Consider the following 20265-nt stretch of genomic DNA (forward strand, 5'->3'; position numbering starts at 1 on the left):
GAATCCTACAGCCATTAAAAGTAGCAAATGTGAAACAGCAACTTGAAATGATTATATGTCCAATTCAGAGATCCAATTTCAAAGTAAATACACTCAAAAAATTTTTACATACAAATTGGAAAGTCTACGTACACTACCCTACTAACTGGGGATTGTATCAACCTAAAGTTAACGTTCAGAAACCTATCACTCCATATAAACTAGAATCTTTCACGTGTCTTCTCAAAATATGCCTGGAATATAGGCTGAGAGGCATTTGCAATAAACAGGGAAGAATATTTACTTTTAAAATGCTGACCATATCCATTAGTTGCAGAAAAGATGAGTCCAATTGTTAAAGTCCTCACAAAGCATCCCAAGTATCCCTGAATGATAATACAATAGAAAGGGTTCAGATGAGGTGAGAAAATGGAGATTTTCAGTTTGAGATTAGACCCTGGAAGCAGAATGTGCTAACTCACTGTACTAGACAGTTTCTTCAGGAAGGCTTCTGCTCTAATTTTGAGGTAAATTTTGTATTGTTACAAATATTTGGCTTGCCAACATATTTATTAGCAGAACACAAAAAATAGGAGCAGGAGTAATTTTGAGCAAGCTCTACCATTCAATAAGAGCATGGCTTACCTCCTACCTCAACTGCACTTTCCCACCCTATTTCATATCCCATGATCCTCTTAGTGTCCAAAAATACATTGACCTATCTTCAATATACTCAACATCTGAGCATCCTCAGCTTCCTGTGGTAGAGAATTCCAAAGATTCACCACCCTTTGAGGAATTATGATATCCTTGCCATCATCACCTACCTCTCCTCAAGAAACCAGCACTTGACCCGACCAACTGTGCAAACTATCATTCCGTCTGCAACCTCCCTTTCCTCTCTCAAATCTTTAAATATGTTGTCGCTTCCCAAATCCATTCCAATCTCTCCTGGAACTCCATGTTTGAATCCCTCCAATTAGGTTTCTGCCCTGCCACAGCTCTTATCAAAGTCACGTATGATATCCTATGTGACTGTGATAAAGATAAACATTCCCTCCTTTTCCTTCATGGAATCACAATCTTTACAGTGCAGGAGGAGGCCATTCAGCCCATCAAGTCTGCACTGGCTCTCTGAAAGAGCATTATATCGAGTCCCACTCCCCTGACTTATCTCCATAACCTTGCATATTCTTTCTTTTCAGATAGCAATATAATTCCTTTATGAATACCTCGATTGAACCTGCCTTTACCACTCTGTCAGGAAGTTCGGTTCAGACTCCAACCATCCTCTGGGTGAAAAAGTTTTCCTCGCATCACTTTTACTCCTTTTGCCAATTATTTTCTCCACTAATCTGCAGTCTTTGACAAGGTTGACCACACCATCCTCCTCCAAAACCTCTCCACTGTTGTCCAAATGTTGCTAATTATCAGACTGCTTTTCAATATCCAGAACTGGATGAGCAGAAATTTTCTTCAAATACCGTGAAAACTGAAGCCATTGTTTTCTGCCCCCACTCCAGAATCTGTTCCCTAGCTACTGATTCTATCCTTTGCCCTGGCAACAGTCTGAGATTAAGCCAGTCTGTTCATATTTGATCCCCAGATGAACTTCTGACCTCATACTCATGCTATCACTATGACAGCCTATTTGCCCTCTGTAACATGGCCTGCTTTGCCCCGTCTTAGCATATCTGCTGCTGAAACCCTCGTTCATCTCTCCGTTACCTCTAGATTCAACAATTCCAACAGTTTTCACAAAAGTTAAATTTGGAATGTAGTTGTTACTGTTGGTAGCCTCAACTTCACTAGTTCTGTACTCAGAAAGCGAAAGCAATCCTCCTAGCTCCAGCAGCTCTGACAGCTTTCTGTCCTTCTCGAGTGCTTTTCGGCATTGTTGACTAGAGAGACACCTTCGATTATTGGTTTTGATTTCCATTTGATATGTTCAACATCACCAAGGTCACATTTGGCAGCTAGTTGCCTCAGTTGCGTGCAATATTAGTCAATTGTCTCATTTGCAACTTGTTAGTACACTGGAAGACAATTGTTTTGTATATTGTATTTTCTTGGGTGTGTTGATGCATTTTTGGCTGGGTCGTGGTCATTTTTGTCTTATGCAGATGCAAGTATCTCAAAGATCTCTTCCAATTTTTCACCTCCATAGTGGAGAAGTAAGGCCCTTTTCTTTTTATCATCTGTGATTGCAAAACCTGTCATTGCATCGCAGCCATTTTTACCAACGTGGGATTACAGATAGTGGCTCTAAAAGCACATCAAAATGTGGTAGATTGGGCATAGACAATGCCATCTTGATCAGTAATGCAGTAATAGTGCATGATCAAGGATCTGGGATCATGTTCCTTCCAAAGAAAAATTTTCTCTGTAATGACCTGAGATTAATTGTTTTTTTTGACTGGATGATTATTTTTGCAAGATCAGTGAGTGTGTGTGTACACCATGCAGGGCTTGCTCTTGCTGATGCCGCGTTCGAGTGCCTCTGTGTGTCTAACAACAGGATATGTTCCTTAAATCTCCGACATAAATGCTGTCTGCAGAAATAAACAAACACCTGCAAGAAGTGAAAGCAGTCAATCATATTTTCACCCTCTTTGTCACCATTGTGAAGCTTTAGGGAAGAACCAGGAAGATTCTGTAAGAAACATTCAAAATCAGAACTGCACATGCTGTTAAAACATGGATTCCTTTATTCTCCTTCTGGATTCCTGTTGATATTTCCGTATGGTAGCCTTAAGTGGACAAAATACGCAGTTTTCGATATACTACAACTTCCATTTGTTACCTTCACGCTGATTGAGAAATGCAAACAAATGGAACCACCAGCACATTAGTTACACCCAGATAGTTACTGACTTATCAAAACACACTTTTTGTTATGATGACAACGTCGATATCCTTCTGCAAAACAGAAACTGAATGACTTGATACGTGTACAGAATTTGACAGTGTAAACCAGAACAACAAAATGCTGATCTTCCATTAAATTGAAAATCAGCTGTGATTGCTGACCTTGCCCATATTAAAGCAGTGACTGCAATTCAAAAGTAAGTGATAGGTTGTAAAATTCTATGGGACATCCTGAAAGGTTTGATTTAAACACTCAAGTTCGTTGTTCTGCCCTAGCAAAGCCCTGCTTGAAACATTCTCTAACTTAACACACTTTCAAGGTGTGTGATTTTTTTTTCTTGTTAAAACAATTGGTTGAATTTAAGTTGTGGATTTCATTGCACAGCAATGAGATTTAAATAAAACATTTTCTCCCACTTATATTACATGTTTGCTGTTGGTGTGGCACTGCATTGATGTCAAACATAAGATAGTATCAATGCAAACACTCAGGAGCTGACTTAATAAGCTTAAAGAATTGGCCTAGAAACAACACCTCAAATGGATTGACATGAGGCACACCAGATTTTGGACATGCGACCTCATTATCTTCGAGCTAGTGAGCTTTGAACACCGACTATATGTCTCCAGGCAGCTTGCCAGTGAAATGGAATGGAAGGTTAGGCACTGCAGTGCCAACAGCTAGTCTCATGTTTAAAAGAAGGGTGGGGTAGGTGATAAAATAATGTTGATCAGAAGGGAGAGTAGTGGTGGTTAATGACCAGGGAGGCCTGAAGCCAGGATTAGGTTAACGTTGTGGGGAGGGTGGAATGTTGGAGGTGGCAGCTGGCCTCTCAGCTCTGAATTTGGGGTGAGGAGAAGCACTCCCCTTCCTCTCAGCTGCACATTTAAAAATATTTTTAAAAAGTTGCCTTGTTGCTTGTGGCTTCCAGCGGATCCTTTAAGGATAGATGTTTGGCCCTTATCTGATTATGCAGTGTGCCTTTCGGATGGCGATTTAATTTTTGCTTATACTAATATGACAGATAGCACGTTCCTGGCTCATAATGAACATGTGCTTCTAGGAGGCCTGAAAAACAGCCACTGTACTACTGAATTCCAAGGCCATAATATTTTCTTTGCACTCAAAAGGCCTTTAAACATATTTGTTGCAAAGGACAATTTTTCAGTTTTTAATTTTCGAAATATCACAGGCAAACAGGTTTAAATACTTTTTTCCAATTTGGCTTTCCCCAAGTCAAAAGCAGTCCAGTGTATTGTACAACAGCAGCTGCTGGCATGTTCCACACTTTTGAATAATATGCTTTAAATCCTCCTGGTGCACATCTCCCTTTAATAAGCCCACCCTAAAAGGATCAGGTAATCGAATTCCAGAATTTGTGCAAATTTATCACCTTAAAAATGGACATGACAATTACCAGTTTCTCAGCACAGGAGGGTAATTTAATCTGAAGTGAATGGAAAGGAAATCTGCTGGGGCACATAATAGTCGGGAGACAATGGCGTAATGGTAATGGAACTAGACTCGTGATCCCAAGGCCCAGGTTAATGTTCTGGGGACACGGGTTCAGTTCCCACCATAGCAGTATTAAAAATCTAGAATTATAAAGCTAGTCTCAGTAAGTGTTGTGAAAATCCATCTGGTTCCCTAATGTCCTTATCCAGTTGGGCCTAGATGTGACTCCAGCCCCACCACAATGTGGTTAACTCTGAAAATGGCAGCAAGTCACAAAGGCAGTAAGGGATGGGCAACAAATGTTCATCTTACCATGTCACCCATTTTACAGTTTTATTGTGGCTCCCTATATATTTGTGGTGAATACTGAGATAATTGCAATACAATTCTTCTTACAATATTTTTGTGCATCCCTGTTATAAAATGCATATGAAAATCTTTTGAAGTGCTCTTATGAGGAAATTTACAATAATGTAAGATTGATTAATGGTATGGCTACAAAATTTTTATCTTACACTTGACTATGAGGGTGATTTTAATTCAATTTTAACAGGGTGACTGTGCAATTAAAACCACCTGAGAAAATTTACCATCCAGTTCTCGGTTGCTAGTGCTTTAACTTGCTTAGGTCTGAATTGGGGCCCTCTTTAAAACAGGTACAACAGGTTCGATGGACTCGCTACCTGGTTACGTGACACCAATGGCATTTTATCCACCATCGCACCAGTGCACCACTCAGTAAAACCTATGGAGGAAGAACAGAAGGCCTAAAACATAATCTTAAGGTATCCTTATGGGGCCTGAAGAATTAATCAGCCTTTATTGGGCCTCACAGGCAAAGTCTTTGGCCTCTGCTGCCCCAGGTGTGCCTGCAGACTTAGTGTGCCAGGAGCTCCCCCTTTACAATCATTTAAGCTTGGGTTATAAACAATTGATGTTGTTGTGGGCGGTGGGGGTGGGGTTTGATATTTTTCCTATAGAAATTCCAATTGCATATTTGACTCAAGCCGTTTAAACCTTGTAAACCACTGACTGCTATATCTAAGTTCTGAACTGCACCTTGGATGCCATGGCACTATTTCGAAGAAGAACGTGACAATCTTTGGCAGGTCAAGCTCGCCAACTCAAGAGATCCTGGAGCATGCTTGTTGTTAATCCAATGACACCTGCACTGGCTCAGCCATGTTCATGGAAAGGATGACTGCTGTATATCCAAAGACCTTCTGTATGGTCAACTGGCCACTGGGTCACAACTTCCTAGGCATCCACACCCCTGCTATAAGGACACCTGCAAGTGAGATATGGAGATGGTGGACATTGACGCTGACAACTGGAGGACAGTGATCTCTGGAGTCTGACTGTTTGAAGAACATTGTAAGAGGCAAGCAGAAACAAAAAAGCTCAGCTGGCCAAGAAGAGGACCCAGGGAAAACAGACGCCCGTGAATCATGCACTTTCCCAACCCACTGGGCAGAATTTTCTGTGCCCACTGGCGTTGGGCGTGCTCGATGGCATGAGCGGACAATATGGTGAGGAGGCCAGAAGTCGGTTTCATGATGTTATGAAACCAGTTTGTGATCATTCTCTCAGCCCATCGATGACGGGCCACGTTCCTCACCATTGGACACTGGGAACCTCATTATAATACATCTGCATATCATCATAAGGTCAGCTCCCTCCCGCCGTGTTCTGCTGGTGCAGAATACGACTTGACAATTATGACGTGCAGAAGTTGGGACTTGCTGCCAGGGCCTTGCTCACATCAGACATTCAAGGATCTGAAAATGCTGGAGCCTGACAGCATTAGCACATTGGAGCAACGTCAGTAGCATGCTGGTGGATTCTCTTGGACATGGCTCTACTGTGAAGCAGTCCATGGAAGTTGGAAAGTTACTATTGAGGGTCTGCTCACAACAGGTAATGGTCTAGGGGGTGGAGAGGAGGGTCCAGCTGTGTTTGGGAGAGGAAGATGTACAGGGGGGCGGGGTGGGAGAGGAAGATGTACAGGGGAGCGGGGTGGGAGAGGAAGATGTACAGGGGGGCAATGGGGGGAGGAATGTCTAGGATCAACTGGGAGAGGAAGAGGTGTCAGGATAGGGTGAGGTTGGGAGGAGGGAATGAAGCTGTTGGGGAGGTGTGATGTTGGGAGTGGGAGGGAGTATACGGGAGCAAGAGGTAACTGGAGAAGACAACAGCTGTGGAGGTAGGTGTAAGGTGGGTGGAGGGTGTAAAGGAAGGAATTCAGAGGGGGGAAGGAGTGCAGGGAGGGGATGGAGTAAGGCTGGAGGAAGAAGGGTGGAGGAAAGAGTCAGGAAGGGAGAAGGGCTAAGGATGGAGGAAGAAGTAAGGGTGTCTGAAGGAGCCAGGAAGGGGGGAGGACCAAAGGGAAGAGTCCATTGGGTGGAGAGAGGGGTTCCAAGGTCGGAAATGGTCTGGAGGGGGGATGTCCGGGTGAGCACACAAGGGAGGGCTCTGAGAGCCCATAACTGCCTCCCGGGGAGCAAACTGGTGGTGGGTGTGGAACGAGGGAATGGTGAGAATGACAGAGGGCAGAGTGAAGCGGTAGGGTGGGGAGGGTGAGGGTTCGACAGTAGCAGTAGAAGAGATGGCAAGGGTGGCTGGCTGGAACTCGGGCAGACATGGACTCCGGGGGAGGGATGGAGGGAGGAAGAGGTCAGGGAGATGAATGTGGATGGGGTGGGATTTTCAGGAAGGAAGGGAACATACGTATTCACCTGGACATCACCGAAGGAAAAGGATTGTGGCTGGTAGCTCACGGAGGGGAGGGTGGAAGGTGATGCCAGGGTGGGTCAACAGTGATGGGGGAAAGGAAATGGGTGACTGGGGGTACAGGAAAAAGACAGGGGAGCCCACAAAAAAACAAATCCAGACTATGCTGCCTAAATCAAAAGTGGTGGGCGAGATCAGGTGCTGCATGGGAGTGTGATCCAGGATGAGTTGGAAGGCCAAATCCAGAGGCTCGTCATCTGACTCGGACCTCACAGATGCCTCTTCCCCAGCAGTCCTCCGAGTGCCAAGGAGCTCGGCCAAACCTGCCTGCTCCTGCTGCGGACACGTGTCCGTGCTGTGACCACCAGATTGTGAACCTGAGCCTGCTCTAGATCCTGGTCCCACCGAGGTGTGTGTCTCTGCGCTGGTGGAGGGTGTGGGTAAGCTCTGTTACGGGTCTTCCAGGCTGCTTATTTCCAGCGCTTCAATGGAGGTGGTGTCCTCTTGGCTGGAGGTGAGGATGTGGATGAAGCTGAGGGAGTGGCTGACTGAAGGTGTTGGTCGCTTGGCAGAGCTCCCTGTGAACCAAAGTAGAGAATTTGTGTATGTCAGTAGTGTCAAAAGCGAGACAGAACACTCACATTTGCGTTGAGAGGGGGTTGATGTGGTGCAGGATCCTCACAAGGGTGTTTGCTGCCGACCTCACCGTCACCACAGGCATGGTCCATGTCCTCACCAGTCAGCACGATGACACGCTCCTCAGTGAGTGAGAGGCCTAATGTGGGCCACCCCACCCCACGGCCTGGGACCTCTTCCTGCTGATGTGAGTAGGCTTCGCCTGCATGAGAACAGATGGACTGTGTGTGAGCAGGACACACAGCACTGCATGGAATGTTTGTGTAGTGAGTGGAGCCATGGACGGGATGAAGACGTGAGCTTGAAAGGGTATGAGCCTGATGGAGATGCGAGTGCGTGTGTGAGAGTTAGTGCTGTGTCCCTTGAGGTGTGAGATCCCTGTGGATGTGTGATGGGTTTGTGCATGTGAGAGTTGAGAGTGATGAGAAGAGTGAGCTACCCTGGTGGAACATATGAGACCATTCGTCCTGTAGCGGTGCTAGCTGGCTGACCTCTTTTGCTGCCACCGCCTCCCATGCTGGATTGGTGATGCAGTTGCCCATCCTGCACCCAGAGTAGGGGTGGAGGACATCATGGCGGGCCTCCACAGCATTCAAAAGGCGCTTGAGGGACGCCTTATAGCGGAGGTGGGGCTGCAGTCTTTTTGCCTTTTGGGGCCATCCTGTCTTCTGTGCAGCAGTAGTGGGCTGGAAGCACTGAGAGGTGTGCGCATGGCTGCACTTTAAATATGGTGCCTGGTATGATGAAGCGGCGAGGTGATGGCACGACAGGCAAGCAAGAGCCTGCCTGCCCTCGAAATGGCGTGTTTCCCGGGAATGTGTTACTAATGTGGCGGGTTTGGGGCAATATAGCATGAGAAGCCGCCCTTGCAGCCAGCGGGTAATTGGGACGATCCCACCCACTGTCTTTCTCTGCAGCAAATGCAGCAGAAACTGCCATGTCAGAGTGGGGCTCCTGAGTCAAACCAGGCGATGCTTAACCCAGAGTCGACCTCTACAGCGCAAACTATTGTTTTATAAGCTGGAAGGCTGCCCCCACCTGGTCAATATCTATCTGTCAGTGAACATCACAAAGATAGATTATCTGGCCATTGTTGTTTGTGGGAGCTTGCTGTACACATATTGGGTGCTGTGTTTTCTACATTACAACAGTACGTAACAAGTACCTCATTGGCTGCAAAGTGCTTTGAGGCTGGCGGTCATGAAAAACGCTCAATAGATGCAAGTTTTTCTTTTTGGTTTAACAATGTCAGAAAGATGTTTCTTGATATTTTTTCAGTTTAATTAGTTGCTGTTTCTTTTTACGTCGGGACATTCCTGATAAGAAGGGATATGCATTGGATAGAATATGCTTCCTGTAGACATCATGATACCTTTTGCTTCTATCGCTAAACAGGATGCGATTCTGGATTTGGTCATGCATTGGCAAAATACCTCGACAAAATGGGCTTCATTGTATACGCTGGAGTTCTGCACCTAGATGGACCTGGATCTCAGGATTTGAAGGCAGATGGGTCGAACAGACTTACCGTGCTCCAGCTCGATGTCACCAGTTCTGAACAGATAGCTAAAACCTTTGCAAAAATGAAAGCGGAGCTGAAAAACAAAGGTTAGTGATGAGTAGATTTAAAAAGCTGATGTTTGAATAGGCTAAAGTCAGATTGATGTGCTGCTGTGTGGCTGACCTTAAATATTATCTTACATTTCTGAAGCTTCCAACGAGGTTTTGTTACAACTTCCCAATTCAGTGAGATTGGCAATCCCTTTATTGGGAATGGAAGCACATAGCTTGCCTTGGAAAAAATATTCATGGATATAAGAGCTGCTGCACACTCAACTAGTTTGTCTTGTGGATGCCAGAGAGGAGCTGCAAAGCACATAGAAATTGATCCCAAGCTTTTTTCAAAAAGCGCAACCTTGCTGTATTTTATAAATAAAACATGCAACAGCAATTGAGAAAAACATAATCACTGCAAGAATGGTAGAAAATTGAAACTCTTCCTTCTTGCACCCCATCTCTTTCTTCAGATGTGCGGGACTAAGCATGACTGCACTTTTCAAAGTACGAGCACAGACACAATGAGCTGAATAGCCTCCTGTGCTGTAAACTTCTGTTTTAGCACTTTAAATGTACCTTTTTTTTTTTCTCTTGAGCAGCCTGTCCGACAGGTTATTCCAAATATTCATTACTCATTTGAGAAGTGTTTCCTAAAGTATTTTGAAATTTTCAATAATTCAAAATCATATTCTATCTTAATCTCCTGGCATAGTTTGAAATATTTTCCAGTACATGTAGGATTTTGCAATTGTTTATGTGTGCACCTTCTTTTGAGATGAGGGCTTGCTTTTGTAATCATTTCTCATCACTGCTCTTCCAGTTTCCATCTGAGATCAGGCGTGTTGGCATCTACAATTGCTCCAGTGCATGTGTATTTGTTATTTGACATGGTGACCAGAATTGAAGACACTGCACAGAGCTGATTATGCAAGTTAATTGTTATAATTTGTTGTCTGATCATTAGCCTTTCAGTAATTTATAGAGTTAGTCAGGCAGTATCACTTCTGGAAGTGTAATGCACAGAATTATTGGCTGTGATTTGGATTTGAAGAGTATTTTGCTGATGCATTACAGAATCCTAAGTGTCATTAAAGGAGATATCTGTATTTATTCATGCAAATAATTTGCTTCTTGCAACTGTGATTTGTTCCTCTAAACACTGACTGGAGGTAGCTTAATTTTGTTTTTGCAGTGTAGAACTTATTCAACATCACAAAGTTATTCATAATAGTATTGACATTGAATGGGAAGAGGGGCATTGCGTCAATCTGCACAAATTATTCAACTCATGGTTATCTAGTTCCAATGGAACTGTTCAAAACAGGGTAACTGCATAAACTGAGGCTCTGTGCTTCCATTATACATTGAAATGTATAGCATTTTTAGTAAGTATGTATTAGTGATTTGAATTTTGAAAAGGTACTAGTAGCCAGGAATTTTGCTTTTAAAAAAAACATAAAACGTTTGCAGCTATTTTTATAAATTTTTATATTAATATAACATTTAACATGCCAAATGTGATTGAAATAATTCGTAAGTGACAGGAACATTAAAATTTTAAAGTAAGAGTAATTCAGAGATATTAGCAACTCTGTTTCAATACTTATAGGTAAGTCAGAGAATAAACACAGTTAAGCCAGATTAGTTTTGGGCATTAATTCCTGCCTGTTCTCCTTCAAAGGAATCCTCTGTGCTGTGCGGTCTATCATGGATGTGTGGACAGGTTTTTCCCTCCAAGTTTCAACTTTTTCACGATGGTTTGTGACCCACTTAATCGTGAACAAAAGTCTGTTATTGAGAGTAGTTTGGTTTGACTTATTTTTTAGCTTGGGATCCATCTATCCATCTCTGCTCCCTAACCAGTGCATTCTCAAGCTCTTTCTCTTCTGGCTGTCAACCAACCATGACACCCCTGCCATGGTCAACCATTTAACCCACGTGATTCACTTTGCTCTTGATACCCTTGACCTCTCCAAGTCCTCGTGGTCTCCTAATGCTACTGCCTTCCCTGATGTGGTTCCCACCTCATAAACCCTCAAGATTTGAGAGCTCCTGGCATCACCACTGCATCTGGTTTGACCATTTAAGGAACTCCCTCTCCAATGACCACTTCCCAATTCCTCCTTTTATTCCAGGATTATCCTGGATCACAATCTTAACAACAAGCTTCCTATCACTAACCTCCCACCAACACCAAGTGCAAGGGTCTTATGGACTACTTCTTCTCTAAGATCAAAGCTATATGCACAGCAATCAAGACTCCTTCTTCTCTCTGATCTCTCTCAGCTTCTTCTCCATCCCAGCCATGAAGCTCTATGCATTCTCACTGTACACTCACCAACCATATCTCTTCATTGAAATCCACCACCTGCTCCCTCAACTCCTTTCCAACCCAAGTCCTGAATTGCAACAACTTTCCATAATAGTCAGTTGCATCATTAGCACACTTGCTTTGTCCAGGTAGTATTCTTCTCCTTTCAAAACTGCCAACATTAATTCCCCCCTCAAAAAACCCATTTGTAATCCTTCCATGCTTTCCAGCTACTATCCTACATATAACCTCTCCATAGTCCTTGAATGTGTAATTACCATCCAGCTCTGTGTATACCTCTTCCAAACTTCCCTCCTTGAATTTCCATACTCTGACTACCACCCTGCCAAAAGTGTCAAGGTACCCTTAACCAAAGGCACCAATGACATTCTCTGTGACTGTGATTCTGTGCTGGTGCTTTTGACTTTTGTACAGCACTCTATTAAGTTGATCATTCCATCCTCCTCTCCTTCCCTCATCTCATTTTTTGGACAATGGTTCCACTTCTACTTTTCCCTGCTCTGAAACTAATCTATGCACCACCGGGTTACTTTGGATTCAATCAATGTCCCCCTCCTTTTGCACATTTACATTATTCTCCTAGGAGACTATATTCAGAGACATGGGACCATTCTCCATACACCTGCTGACAACAGCCAGCTCAACCCCTTCACCGCTGTCCTTATTTCTGCAATAACCTTGGTCAGCTGACTGCCAATCTCTCAAGTCAAGAATGAGTTGTAATTTCCTCTGTTGAAAATTGGTAAATCAATCATTTTATTTGACATCTACCATTCAACCCTTTCACCTGAAAGTCAAGCTCTATATTTTCCCACAGTTATATGTCCAAACTCACCCTCTCTCTCCAACTCTGGATTCCTGTGTATCTCTATCCTTCCCAATGTCCAATGCCCCTACAACTCATGAAATGTGAAATCCTTGTCCTTGGGTTCAGGTGCCTTTAGGACCTCACCCTTTTCTATCTTTGCAGACTCAAAAGAGAATCTTTTTTCACATGAAATTTAATGGAAATCTGGAATTTTTCTCTCCCAAAAGGTTGTGGTTTCTAGGATAATTGAAGCTTTCAAGACTGAGCTAGATTTCTATTAGGTAAGGATATGAAGGGAAGGGTTTAGGGGAAGGGGTATGAAGCAATGCTGGGTAATTGTGATTGAAATGTTGTTCAGCTCTAATCTAAGTGAATAGCGGAGCAGGCTCGAGGGTTTGAATGGCCTACTCCTGTTGCTAAAGTTCTTGTGCTCCTTTTAATTGTATTTGTTCTTCTGGCTCTGGTCTCTGCATCTTCCTCTTTCTCTGCTTCACCTTTATTGAATGAATCTTCAGTCATCTTGGATTCAGGCCCTGGAACAGTCCTCTTAAACCCTTCCAGCTTGATACTACCTCATGACTGACTTCCCAAACCAGAGGAAGCATTAGGATGTTAAACTGGGGAATAATGTACAATTGATAATGAGCTGTCACTGCTGTTGGCCTAAAACAGCACCTTTAACAAAATAGAACATCCCAAAGCACTTCACAAAGGCAAAGCTTTACAATGAACAATAATTGGAACAGGATGATGGAAGGTGATTGAAGCTTGATCAGAAAAATAAGCTTTGATTCTTTAACAGCCTCCTCAAAGCTTAAAGCATAAAGTTGTAAAGTTTTGCCTTCATGAAGTGCTTTGGGCTGTTCTATTTTGTTAAAGGTACTGTTTTAAGGCAACACCAGTCACAACTCATCACTTGTATATTATTCCCCAGTTTAACATCCTAATGTTTTATCTGGTTTGGGAAGTCAGTCATGAAGAATCATCAATTTAAAAATATCACAGAGGGTGAGGAAAAATTTCTTTGCACAGCAGGTTGTTGAAGTATAGGATATCTTCCTCAGGGAGACATTGAGGCAAAGGCCATTGTACCTTTTAAAGGAAAACTAGAAATAATACATGAAGCAGAGGAAGATACAGGAAGACAGCAGAACAGTAGGACTAGTTTTAAATTGCTTGAGCAAAGAGTCAGCAAACACACTGGAATGGATGGCCTGTGATGTAAACTTCAACAGTTTTGTGTGCTTACCCAGTTTAATGAACAATGTTAAGAAAGAATGTGCTTTTAAAAAAATGGAGATTTTGATTTCCATTTCCTTGTAATACTGCTTCCAGGTAGACCTGTTGCAAAATTGCTGCTTTCTAATGCATGTTTCTTTATATTTAGGACTTTGGGGTGTAGTGAATAATGCAGGTATCCTAGAATTCGTTGCTGATGCAGAACTTCTTCCCATGAATATTTACAAGCGCTGCATGGAGGTGAACTTCTTTGGGGCTGTGGAACTTACCAAAATGTTCCTTCCATTACTTCGCCAAGCCAAAGGCAGACTAGTTAACATCACAAGCATTGCAGGTATAGTTCGTTCATCAGTAAGTATTGTGACACACTGTGTAGTCAAGGCTTCCAAAGTCCTTTTTCTCTATAATTAGGCTAATCTTAATTTAGGAACCAGTCAAGCGAAGTGTTAAGTAGATTATGCCTTTCTGTTTTAAAAGAAATGGTCAGGGCTAGGCTGAATATGTTGCATTTAATTTTTTCTAAAGAAAAGCAAACCCTTTATTATTCGTTACAAATGGGCATGAAGTAATTAGAATATGATTCAGGTACCTATAAGGAACATGGTTTAGCTCATAAAGTGCTGCAGTTAATTGTGCGCCTAATTACTTGGTGAACCTAATGTTTTGGTAAAACCCTAGTTGTCTCTGCTGCTGAATATTATGGGGCTGTTTGTGTGCACGTGTATGCATAGTTTCAGACCTTCAACACGGGCTGTATATGAGCTTAGCACACCACTGGTAAAGCACAGGATTGTGAAATTACTTTAAAGTGTACTAACTGTTTCATTTATGCTGCCCTCTTATCCCTACAAACGACTGGGTTCAATGACTACAGGTCAACTGCTTCCATGTAAAGTGGAGTGTTAGTAATTTGGGGTCCATGCCTGTGGACTAAAATCAGCCTGGATAAGACCCCCCTCCCCCCACCAAGCTGACCAAGAGTTCCTACTGCTATAATTACTTGACATTGTTGTATACTTATGAGTAAAAGATATCAGGAGAGGGGCAGAAAACTGAGAGCATCATTTTTTTTGAGGGTGGTGGGGGGAGGTGGGTGGGTCTTTGGAGCTTGCACTGATGGGATGGGAGATAAGGAAAACAATGTGCTAATTTAAACATGGGGAATAGGAAGATGCCAACTGGGATGGCTGGAGGAGGAAGACATGTTGTCTAGAAATGGTTAAGCTCCTCTAAACTTCACTGTCCATTTTCATTATACATTGCTGCAAAAGGCACCAAGCAAAGATTAAAAATGAACATTTCCTGGCGGTTGGAAAAAAAAATACTCCAGATCCCTTGGAAAATAAACCTTGTGCTGTCAATGTTTTTATACACTTTTCAGTTTTCATATACATACCAGCCCTGCAACTATAAGACCTCACCGGATTTTATTTCAGTGGCGTTGGCGGAGCTGTGAGTTTGAGGTTGGGTAAGCCAGTAAAACCAGTTTAATGGTAAATTCCTAATTACCATTTTTTGTTTCCATTTCTATTAAAACTGCAGGGGGAGGGTTGGGGTCAGATTACAGATTTTTAACATTTTGCCATTCATCCTGACTCAAACCTACCTGTTTACTTTAGGGAATTAAAATTTCCCCCTTATGATTCTGTTCCCAGCACAAACCTTTCTTACTTAACTGGGTGTGAAACAGTACATCCAATTGTTAACTCTTCAGATTATCAGAATATGAATAATTGTCCTTTTTTTAAAGTTTCTGGGCAGTATTTCCTAGTTCTCTATTTCAGTAAATGCATAACCAAAAAGAATTCAAATTCTATTTTTGCAATTGAGCCTAAAATAGCATTGCATGGGTACTACTGCTGAAAATATGTATCCAAGTAAGTCTGGCCAGAATTTTATTCATGCTATTGTTTTATTCATTTTTTTCCCCCAATCTGTCCTAATACAGGATCTACACCATTGCCATGGTTTGCAGCATATGGTGCTTCAAAAGCTGCTCTCAGCATGTTTTCCAGTGTTTTGAGACAAGAACTTGCCATCTGGGGAGTCAAAGTGGCTATTATCCAACCTGGCGGTTTCAAAACAGGTTTGTATCTACAGAGGAAAAAGCCTACGGCCTCGAAGATTCTCCCAACTATGATAAACTTACCTGTTTCTTTTCATCATCTGACATTTTATAATTGAAAGCGAGCAAATCATATGCTAAGAGATACTATATATGCATTTATCACTGCATACGATTTTCTGTATTTATGTGTGCCAGAGATGAAGGTCTGTGGTTAAAAAGATGAATTGCTTGTTTGAGAACACATTCAGGCCAATGTAATAATCCAGATTGAAATAATGTGTTGTTTTAAATTTAAATACCAATTTTCTCCAGAATGGATTTTATTGTGCGAGGGAATTATTTTGTATCTGATTTCTCCCAGTCAAAGCACAGTCCATCTAAAAGTGTAATAGATGTCAGCCTTTATTGACTTTCTGACATGTGCTTGAAAAATGGCCAGTTTTACTTGAGTATTGCAGCACCTTTAATTAATTAAATGCCTTTAAATGATGCACTGTACTGTACTGCCATTCAAAAATCAATTTATCTTCATACTTGAGGAATAATGATTTTAGTAGTTGATTAAAAAAACAACTCAAATTGCACATTTCTTGTCCTTGAAAACATGGACATTGAATACATACTTCGAATGAGAAACTACTTGATCCCACCTTGTCTGTAATAGTGTGAGAATGACCTCTAGTGTTTAATATTAAATTTCATGTGGCTGAATGATGGGAAGTACAATCAGTCCCAAAGTGAGGTCGAAGATCCTTTGTGGCATTCAGCTGGTAGTTTCCATCCTTATTGTGAGCAGAAGAGGGGAATGGGAAGAAAAGGACAAATGCTCAAAATAGTTACAAATCCAAACAATTAACACTGGCCATGATGGCTTTAAATGTAGTGATTAAGGAATGACGTATCCATCCTTGTAGCTGTTAATTGAGGAGGATGGGCCACAGCATGAAAAGTGAAAAATGGATATTAATCTAACAAATTTGGACCACTATTTTGTAAATTGGCAGAATGCAACTACTTATTTCCAGGAAGGCAAATTTCCCCAAATTACCTATAATTATATATTCATAGCAGCAGGCCCAAAAGTGTGGCAGTTGAGTGTTTGCCAATGTAGTGGGATACGAACAAAAACAGAAAATGCTGGAAAAACTCATCAGGTCTAACAGCACCTGTGGAGAGAAAATCAGAGTTAATGTTTTGAGTTCGTATGATTCTTCATACGGACTCGAAGCATTAACTCTGTTTCTCTCTCCACAGATGCTGTTAGACCTGCTGAGTTTTTCCAGCATTTTCTGTTTTTGTTTCAGATTTCCAGCATCCGCAATATTTTGCTTTTCTCTTAGTGGATTAGGAATTTGGCCTTATCAAGCTGCTGAGAAATTAACATGTAGAAATGTTGTTTGGTGGCACAGTAGGTGTTAATAGCACAGAATTGTTACAGTGCAGAAGGAGGCCATTCTGCTCTTTGTGTCTGCACTATCTTTCTGAATGAGCAGTTCCCTTAATGCCATTCTCCTGTCTGCCCCCAGCCCCCAAACAATAATCCTACATAGTAGCTACCAGGTGGAAACTGAGTCTGTGGTTTATTAACGGATTAACAAAATAAAACGTTGCTGATTTTTTTTAAAGCCTAACTCTCTGATTTTCAAGTCTGCAGTGTGTGACATTTTATTCTGTCCTCTCAGAATGTTCAATGGCTTCTGTTCATAATCAAACTTGTTTCACTCATTGATGATTCCACTCAATTTCAACTTCTTTCAGATTACATTCTTTTGAAATGTACTGGTTGAATCACTACATCTTGGTCTTAAGTAGTGGGAGTACATATTTCTTCTCTAACTCTGCAATTTACCTACTACTGTACTCTTAGCAATACCCTAAAATTAGGCATTAGTAAGGACATGTAACCTAAACCCTTAAATTTGTATATCTCCTTAGGTATCTTTGGCACCACTGACCATTGGAGCAATCAACACAAGCAAATCGTACAGCAGCTCTCTCCTGATGTCAAAACAGATTATGGTGAAAACTACATAATATCATTCAAGGAAAAATATGCTAAATGGCAGGCTACTTTGCAGGAAGACCTACAACCTGTTCTTAACGATATCTCCATTGCGCTGATAGCAAAGAACCCCAAGCCACTCTACACCCCTGGAAAAGCTGCATTCTTGCTTCCAGTCATCATGAACTACCTTCCCACTTGCCTGTCTGATTTTTTTATTTATCAGTTCTTTGCTTCAGGCCAAGGGAATGTACCAGATGGAGTAAAAGAAACTGGGTCATAAGCCATTCTCAGTTAGCGCTGACAGTTATTTTTTACAGAAAATACCTTTTCTTTTATAGGGCTTTAGTCAACTAACAAAATCCTACCTTTAACAAGTTTTACACTAAATACTCCATTGCACAACTCTTTGTACAGATAACATTCCCTGCATCCTCTCCATAGGATAAGCAGAGTCCAAGTCTGAAGCGTGGGCTCTGAGTGAGCATTTATATTTCAGAATCATATTGTAAATGTTATAATTAATAGAATGAACACAATGGGGCAACCTCAGTTGATACAGTGCACAAAGAAAAAAAATTCTTCCATAGAGTGAGGATCCTGCACTGGGATCTGTTGAGATCTCACTTCATTTAATAGCTGCATTTACTGTTTTAACTTGTATGTCACTGTGTCACAGCCTCATACAAGTTACTGAGACCAACCTAGACATTTAGTTGAAGGAGTGCCTTAACTCTATGTAGAATTAATTTTATTTTCATAATATATACTAAAATATCAAGTAGAACAAACTTTCTTGTTACATTTTTCTACTTTTGTAGAGTGAGGTGAAGACTGCATAGAGAGGAGACCAATGCTCAATTGGTCCTTTCAAACTGGATTTTTAAATGGGTCAGGGTCTGGATTAGAGACAGGTGCAAAAATTAGCGCTGCTGGTCTCCATGTGGATTCACCACCAGGATCCCAAGCCATTTTGAAAGAGGACAGCACGTCCAAGCCAACATGGTAGGCTTAAGGTTGGGAGGGGCGGGGGGCATGATGAATCTCAGGAGAGATACTGTCACCACTCCCTCCTCCACCCCAAACCCATAATAGCTGCTAGGCTACAGCTGTGATCACTGGCCATCCCCCTGCTGGATCATGGCCAGGCAGCTAAGGCTTTTTAAAACATGAAAATATTGTCCCTTGCTCTCCATCTTCAGTTTGGTAGCTTCCATCTTGGCTGGTGGGGCTGCCAATCAAGAGTGCTGGAGGGCCTCCCATTGGCTGTCCAATGTTGGGAACCCACCTGCTGTCCCTGATTGGATGCTACCTGGCCTTTAATTGGCTGAAGATTTGAAATTTCCCTCATGCCAGGGTCAGGACCTGGAACTGGATCCACTGCCATTTCCTGGCCTCAGATTGAAAATCCAACCTTTGATATTGCAGAATCTATTTATGTGATGCAACATACATTTATATATAACAGAAAACGAGAAACCCCTGGGTATTTTGATACCCAATAAAACACTGTGGCTTTTGTGTGCGCATGGACTATTATGAGCAAGTTCCATTTGGGAAGTATTGTTAGAACAAATTAGAAAATCAATAACCAATTTATTATGGAGCTAGCTAATATGGGCAAATAAACCGAAGAAAATTAGCAAGTAAAACTAAACTGTTGGAAAGACACAATATGGCAGTCAACCTGCTAAGCATTTTATATCTTTTAGTTTTCAGTTCTGATAAAGGGCATACGCTCAACACATTACACTGGCCTGCTGTCTATTTCCAGCAGTTTAAGTTTTGAAGTTAAGATGGTGCAGTACCATTGAATCTGTTGCTCTATGCAAAATTACTATCATTGTTAAAATTGAAACAGGCCAGAAGAGTCTTTTGCTTCCAAGATGGGCAATTAACCCATTGACTAATAGATGCAAGAGTAGAAATTGGTTATGGATCATTGTCAGGCACATAATCATAGCACAATGACAGTGGGAGCACCAAACTGGAGGCCAGAGACCATCCTAACCTTAGGCCTCACATCATTAACATAGCTGCCAGCCCTGTCATAGCTCCATAGGTAGCTCTCAGATTTGAAGTCAACATGTTTGCCTTGCTGACAATCTGAAAATAAGACCCAGATGCGAGAAGTGGGAAATATTCACAAGGATTGTGGAATTGGAGGGACACTCATAATCCTCAGCAGTGTTACCTGTTGCATTTAATTTTAAACTTCTAACCTCTGCTTAGGCCTTAGTGGCCTCTTTTAAAAAAAAAACCTCAGCAAAGCAGGACCAGCATCTACTACGGTCATCACAAACCCGTTTCCCCAGAGGGGTCTTAAAATCAATGTTAGGCCTCTGATTAACACATGCAAAGTGGCCTACTGCCTGTCCTGGGTATCTGCCACCTTTAAAAATAGCCCAATGTATTTAGCAGTGGCCAGAATGCACCAACAGCTTCGATGTGGGGCATTCCACTGTAAAATTTGTCATGGTTATGCCTGTTTTATGGTCAAAAAATTAATGCAATACTTAGCAATTTCTACTCAGTTCACAAAAATTGTGCCCTATTTAGTAGAGCATGAAATTCATTATGCAATATACAT

At 41.9% G+C, this 20265-nt stretch overlaps 1 protein-coding gene across 1 annotated transcript in view; it reads left to right on the forward strand.

Moving 5' to 3' along the window:
- LOC121280361 (17-beta-hydroxysteroid dehydrogenase type 2-like) overlaps positions 1–18097 on the forward strand; it is a 41456-nt gene extending 23359 nt beyond the window's left edge. Inside the window, exons 2-5 of the mRNA XM_041192279.1 lie at positions 9065–9277; positions 13754–13939; positions 15554–15691; positions 17609–18097. Of these exons, the coding sequence (XP_041048213.1) occupies positions 9065–9277; positions 13754–13939; positions 15554–15691; positions 17609–17958 (887 nt within the window). The 3' untranslated portion in view covers positions 17959–18097. The remainder of the gene's footprint in view (positions 1–9064; positions 9278–13753; positions 13940–15553; positions 15692–17608) is intronic.
- Positions 18098–20265: the final 2168 nt, after the last annotated feature.

Source organism: Carcharodon carcharias, chromosome 7, assembly GCF_017639515.1.
Source record: "Carcharodon carcharias isolate sCarCar2 chromosome 7, sCarCar2.pri, whole genome shotgun sequence".
Lineage (NCBI taxonomy): Eukaryota > Metazoa > Chordata > Chondrichthyes > Lamniformes > Lamnidae > Carcharodon > Carcharodon carcharias.